Source organism: Anarrhichthys ocellatus, unplaced genomic scaffold, assembly GCF_004355925.1.
Source record: "Anarrhichthys ocellatus isolate YVR2014 unplaced genomic scaffold, GSC_Weel_1.0 scaffold32, whole genome shotgun sequence".
NCBI lineage: Eukaryota > Metazoa > Chordata > Actinopteri > Perciformes > Anarhichadidae > Anarrhichthys > Anarrhichthys ocellatus.
In genome coordinates this window covers 1,704,337-1,710,696 of record NW_022280062.1, presented here as the reverse complement: position 1 = coordinate 1,710,696, position 6,360 = coordinate 1,704,337, and the positions used below count along the sequence as shown (strand labels likewise).

At 46.8% G+C, this 6,360-nt stretch overlaps 2 protein-coding genes across 2 annotated transcripts in view; one reads left to right on the top strand and one right to left on the bottom strand.

Moving 5' to 3' along the window:
• Nucleotides 1-599: 599 nt before the first annotated feature.
• c1ql3b (complement component 1, q subcomponent-like 3b) lies at nucleotides 600-3,288 on the top strand. The gene is made up of 2 exons (XM_031865461.1): nucleotides 600-1,632; nucleotides 1,974-3,288. The coding sequence occupies exons 1-2, from the start codon at nucleotides 1,021-1,023 to the stop codon at nucleotides 2,151-2,153; spliced, it is 792 nt and encodes a 263-aa protein (XP_031721321.1). The 5' UTR covers nucleotides 600-1,020; the 3' UTR covers nucleotides 2,154-3,288.
• Nucleotides 2,141-6,360, bottom strand: part of pter (phosphotriesterase related) — a 4,984-nt gene continuing 764 nt past the window's right edge. Inside the window, exons 2-5 of the mRNA XM_031865460.1 lie at nucleotides 5,790-6,247; nucleotides 5,150-5,415; nucleotides 4,421-4,561; nucleotides 2,141-3,955 (exon numbers count right to left, since the gene is read on the bottom strand). Coding sequence (XP_031721320.1) covers nucleotides 3,745-3,955; nucleotides 4,421-4,561; nucleotides 5,150-5,415; nucleotides 5,790-6,221 — 1,050 coding nt within the window. The 5' untranslated portion in view covers nucleotides 6,222-6,247 and the 3' untranslated portion in view covers nucleotides 2,141-3,744. The remainder of the gene's footprint in view (nucleotides 3,956-4,420; nucleotides 4,562-5,149; nucleotides 5,416-5,789; nucleotides 6,248-6,360) is intronic.

Here is a 6,360-nt window from a genome sequence, read left to right as displayed (position 1 = left end):
AATCAATGGATTGTTTGAAACATTTAATAAATAAGTGAACATTCAGTTTAAATTTGACTAAATCTGACATATTTAGGCTAAAATTACAATATTACAAATAACAATTTAGGTTTTTAACTTCCAATTCCAATTGGTAATTAATTAACTGATCTCACCCTATTTGCCATCTAAAAGCCTCCGCATTCATTAATTTCACCTGTATAATTGTGTGAAGTCATCCTTCACTGCCAGATAGTTACTCCGTCCTTCCTTCCAGTGGCTCTATAGATTTTCTCGTTGTGATAAATTGGACACAGGGAGCCGCTGAGGTGTGACCAGGTGCCAACAGAGTATAGCTTTTTGTCTTTAATGGGCCTAATTATGCTCAAGACCTTTAGAGCCGTGTGGGTGAGTTCTAATAACATGTTGTGGGATGTAACACTATACGGGCATCAATAGAAAAAGTAAAACCCTGTTGAAAATAATTAAAGTAGCTCCCTGACTCCACAAACAAATACACAAAATAAATAAAGCAGTCACGTTTCAGAGCTTTAAAGTTGCAACAGTGTTTGAATACATTTCCCTATCTCTCTTTTGATTGAAGAAATGGATGGATGCTATCCCATCCATCACCTCCACCCCTCCCCTCACTCTCAACACACACAATTGGGCAACGGTTCGTTTCTAGCCCATTCTCTCCTGTGACACCACGGTGGGCAGAAACTTGGGCAGCTGCCTTTGTGCTACAGAACCATATAACGCAGGTTGTGTATTTTTTTGCTCTCGGGAAGTGTTTTGTTGTTGTTGTTGTTGTTGTTCTAGCAGTGACAAAGTGGAGATGAATCAATTGGGCGGATACTGCAGCGCGTAAAAGTTGTGGATGGTTACTTTTACGCATAAACATTTAAAGGACTATTTTATCTCCAAAAGTCGCGGTACAACACAAGAGCAGGTGAAATTCTTCCCTCTACAAAAATATCACCCACAAGCAGGCTGGAAGACCATCCACTCCGGAGAACACAGCGAATCCGCAGAGCGCAGATGATCGCAACTGGTGTTTGCGGTGTTGCGCTGGTGCTGGTGTTGGTGGTCTTGATCCCGGTCGTGGTGAACTCCGCCGGGACCCCTGCCCGCTACGAGATGCTCGGGTCCTGTCAAATGGTGTGCGACTCCCACGGGACCGCGGCCACGGCCACGGCCAAGGCAACCAACCCGGTCAAAGACAACCGCCTGGTTCAGTCTCTTCCAACCTTCATCCAGGGTCCTCAAGGAGAGCCGGGACGCGTCGGGAGGATGGGTCCGAGGGGTCCGGTTGGCGAGCTCGGGCCACCTGGACCTGCTGGTCCGCCCGGAGAGAGGGGGGCACCGGGTCCACCCGGAACACCTGGAGCAAATGGGCCTAACGGTGCCATCAGCGCTGCCACTTACAACACGATCCCAAAGATCGCGTTTTACGCCGGACTGAAGAAGCAGCACGAGGGATATGAAGTGCTGAAATTCGACGACGTAGTCACGAATCTGGGCAACCACTATGACCCATCTTCAGGGAAATTCACCTGCTCAATACCGGGGATTTACTTCTTTGTTTACCATGTGCTGATGCGAGGCGGAGATGGAACCAGCATGTGGGCTGACCTCTGTAAGAACAACCAGGTAGGACGCTTCATAATTGTGTAACAATTGTTCGATTTGTTTTAGCTTTACTATTTAGTCGTGGTTTCATAATGACTAAAAAGTTGTTTATGATACAGCGCGAAAAGCTATCATTTGATGAACAAATGTGTAGCCTGCTTCCCGCATTTTGCGCACAGGTTTTACGCGCGGTTTTACCTGGAAAGAATACATTTTCCTGACAGTTAAAACATTCAGTGAAGCTGTCTGATGGTTGATTTAGGTTCGAGATGAAACTGTCGTCATTGACGGAGCTGTCCGCGGTTCTGATTTTGAAACTAAAGACCCGTTTCATCAGCAGAAATGTCCATTTTGCCTTCCAGGTGAGAGCCAGCGCCATCGCCCAGGATGCCGATCAGAACTACGACTACGCCAGCAACAGCGTTGTCCTGCACCTCGAGCCCGGGGACGAGATTTACATCAAGCTGGACGGCGGAAAGGCGCACGGGGGCAACAACAACAAGTACAGCACCTTCTCCGGCTTCATGCTGTACGCTGACTGAAACACGGAACATCCACTCCGCACATAGCTCGCTTCACTGCTCATGCTCACTTCAGTGTCAGTTGGATTACTGGAGGCAGAGCTACATCATTTCCATACAGCAAAAAGAGTCCAGAAAGACGTGGAGGACGTCATGCAGAAGAAAAAAAACTGTACTTTGCAAAAGCCCAAGAGCTTACAGTGTCACTACAGAATAATGATAATGAATGTTGAAGTGTGAAATGTACCCGTGTCACATTGATTAGTGTCACTAATGCACTCTGGACGAACTGTTTAGCTTTACAAATTAAGTTCGCTGATATGTCAAACATATTCTGCTGTGGTAACATACCGAGTGTGGACTTAATAGATGCAAAAATTATACTCACATCACAACCACTGTGTTCACAGTGTAGTTAGTCCATGTGTGCTTTATTTTTAAAAATATATTTGTTGCCTTTTGAGTGAAAATGTTCAAAGTCGTAGTGATGCATGATTATAAAAAAGACATTTCAACTCTGTGCAGCATAAGAAACACTTCTGTAAAGGGCCATTCTGATGTTCATATTGAAGCACCGTCTCAACATCATTGTAACTCATACTTCTTGTCTCAATGTGACAGCTGGTTGGGGGCAACAGGGTGGTCTGGTGCTTGGTCACCATCACAAAACTGGACAGTTGCAACTGAAATGTTTCCTTGATTGTGAAGCCCTCTCCAGTTGATGTGTAAAAATATCATGGGAAATTAAATTCTCTGGCTCACTTTTTTTTTTTTTTAATCCTCTCAGGAGATTGATCAAAGTTATATAGTTTTTCACGGAGCACAGTCACTTGCGGGGCGACCACGCCATTGATCATGTGGTGAAGTCCCCCCCCCTTGTGAGGCCACCTGTTCCCAGATGAGAGGAGAACGTGTCCTTCATCCAGCCAGCCTCCCATAGGCAGCCAGACACCCACTGAGGGGCAACAGGACAACTCATCCAACACAGCCGCGTTGTGTCGAGAGCAGAGCGGCATACTGATTACTAACGCGCTCGTTATTTTCATCCCATAAAAACGTGGTTCGCAGACACCAAACAAAGACACCTACAAAGACAAAGCAACGACACATTGACATTGAAAAATCAATTAGCGCCACATTTGTGAGCGCTGCAAGAAAAGGGACAATATTTGTTTTAGAGTGCAATTCGCATTTATGCAGGCAAGAAAAAGCTATTTATTTATGTGACATAAATGGGACCAAAACAAGAATGCTAATGAGATGCACTGATCCCGAGATGCTCCTCCGGATTATTCGCTTACAAAGTGAATAATATAATCACAAATAGGAAATCAAGTTTTAATTAACGAGGGCCTCTGTAAAAACTCTTTCAGCTGAATGAAACAGCCTGTTAATTATTATACTAAACATTTTGCTACGCTCAGAAATTTGATGAACATTGACATTAAAGACAAATTTATGCACAACAGCTCATTGGTTTGAGGTCCCTAAAGCACATTTATAAGTGAGTTTGGCTCTGATTATTGCAAAGAACTTTTAAGTATTGATTTCATCGCCTGAAGATAAAACAATCGATACATCGAGACGCCTTCCTTGGCTCTCTCTTCCTGCTTCATTTGAAGGTCAGCCAGCGTTTCGGGTTGTCGATGAGGATTTCGTCCACCTGCTGCTGCGAGATGCCCCTCATCAGCATCTTCGGCACGATGTTCCTCAGGATGTGAGAGTAGCCGTGGCCGCCGTACTTGGTGAGGCGGTTCTTGGTGTGGATGTCGTGTGCGACCAATATCTTGTCGCCGTAGCCCTCCTTCACGAGGAACGCCAAGCTGAGCGTAAACGAAAAAACGAGGGGCCTTAAACACAACACAGCTGCCAACTTTTGGTAGAGAACATACTGTCATTGCCAGTCTGCCTTCACGTGTTGTTAAACCATTTTTTTTTTTTGTATGTGCCGTCTAAGATGTGGGTCATTCATCACTCCTCCCTCCACTGCAGTGGGAGATCAGTGGAAAAAAACAACAACCTGTAGGACATGCTCTCCTCTCCTCATGGTTGTAAAACACAAAAGCAGCATTTTCCTCTAAACTATTTACACCTGATGTGGCTCGACAGACATTAATATGAAGGAATATATTATGGGACTTCATCATAGAAAATTGAAAATGCATCTGATCTCAAATTTGAAGGCTGAGGTCAAACATAATGTCATGTGAGGACACATCAACACGGCACATCTAATCAGAAAAGAACGCTGATACGACACGTTTTAACCCTCGACCGGTGTTGCTCACGTCTTCACTCTCTGGCTGTCACTGGGCATGTCCAGCTCCAGGTCATACGGGTAGTTCAGCATCTCCGTTCCAAACAGATCGTACTCCAGGTAGCTCCCCAGCTTCGCAAACTCAAGCAGTTCACCGTCATCAAATATGGTCCTGCAGGAAGAGAAGAGAGGAAGTTCATTTAAAAAGGAGGGTGGACAACACGGCAGTGACGAAAACAAGTTGTCATGAAAAGCAGATCTAACAAATGGTTTGGTTGGACATCATCAGTTATGAGCTCTGTGATGAGTGGTATCCCTCTCCAATGCAGGAAACACCAGCCTCATTTTAGCTAAGAGTGTGATCTGCGCCAACTTCAGAAGAATTCTTTCACATTAATACATTAGAAGGCAACGACTGCGTAACATTATTATGCTCCCAGTCAGCAAGGAGAAGCCTGTAACTGCCAGAGTACGAGGAAAATCTGCCGGATCGTCTTGTGACACCAAACAGGAAGAGAGCTGTTGTTCCTCCAGTATATACAGAGCTAGAGAGATGTTCACGTGGGAGATGGTGAAATGAATCGTTTTTTACACATTTCGTTTTTTAGTAATGGGAAACATAAATGTCAGGGAGGGGATGTGGGACAGGAAGTAGTGAGGCTCACGGGAAAGGTCGCCCTAATTGTGATTGTAACTAATAAAAAGTCTGTTTAAAAATCCCTTTATTCTCCTGAAGTAACTGCTCTCAGGGACTTCTCACCTGTCCAGGTGGGACATGACAGTTTTGCTGATGTCACCACCGGCCTCCTGGAGAATCCGGACTACTTCTGTTGGAGCTGCGGGGTTCCTACCAGGATGGATGATGACGGGACAGCCGAGGCGGGTCTGAGCGTGGGCTGTGGCCCTCAGCACCTTCGTCTCACTCTCCGTGATGGGCCAGCCGGTGCCGATCTCTCCGATCACGCCGCAGCGGATGTCCGTGCCGTCGGCGCCGTGAAGCACCTCGCCGACGATGATGTCCGTGAGCTGCCGGGCAGGAAATGAGGACACTTTGAGACTATTTAACGACTCTTTTTCTGCCTTTTTAGTTCCCGTCTCTTCAACAGGCCTCAACGGCACATGAACAGAGCCTGTTAGGTTTGAGCGATAATATCTAAACATCCATGAAGATTACATGCACATCCTCAGTGCGTCACTACAAAAGGGCCAGACGGAGCAGCCGGAAAACCCGTTCGAATCAATCAACAGATGCAGAAGAAATCCTTGAATAGAAACACAGAATGAGAGATGTATCAAATTGTCAGCACAACAAATTACAGCAGGATGTTCTTCCTGTCCCATGACTGAGACAATCAGTACCGGTGCCATGCATGCCAGATTGTGGCCAAACTGGGGCTCACCTTCTCCACACTGGTTCTCTTGGTGGCCTCAGTATGGGTGCAGTCCACATAGTAGCCCGCCCCCGCGATGATGTGGACCCCGGTGTTCTCGGCCAGCCGCTTGAGGGTGGGCAGGTCTCGGTCGATGCCCGTGGTGGTGTTCTCCACTATGGCGCCCCCGCCGGCCTTCCTGTAGGCCAGCAGCTCGTCCTGCACGGCGCCGGTCTCCTGCTGCAGCAGCAGGTTCTCGTGGCAGCTGTACGGGTTCTGTCTCAGCCAGTGCATGTGCTGCATCTGGAAGGGGTTCTCGGCAACCGCCTCGTCGCCCGGAGGAGGGGGGAAGTAGCAGCACTCAAAGGTCATGGTCAGGTGCTCGTGGGTCATGGTGCGGCCCAGCTGGTCCGGATCCACCAGACCCAGGACGGTCTGGACCTTCCCACTCAACTCTGACATGACTGGTGTTCAGGGCTTCCAATAACCTGAAAAGACACATATTATTAATGTATGTATAAATGAGACCAGGGGCATCGTTAGGCCTATGTTAGGGGGGCTGAAGCCCTCTATATATATATATATATATATATATATATAT

Coding starts and splice junctions, on each gene's coding strand:
- c1ql3b (XM_031865461.1), top strand. CDS start 1,021: ATGATCGCAACTGGTGTTTGCGGTGTTGCGCTGGTGCTGGTGTTGGTG. Junction 1,633..1,973: donor ACCTCTGTAAGAACAACCAG/GTAGGACGCTTC, acceptor TTTGCCTTCCAG/GTGAGAGCCAGCGCCATCGC.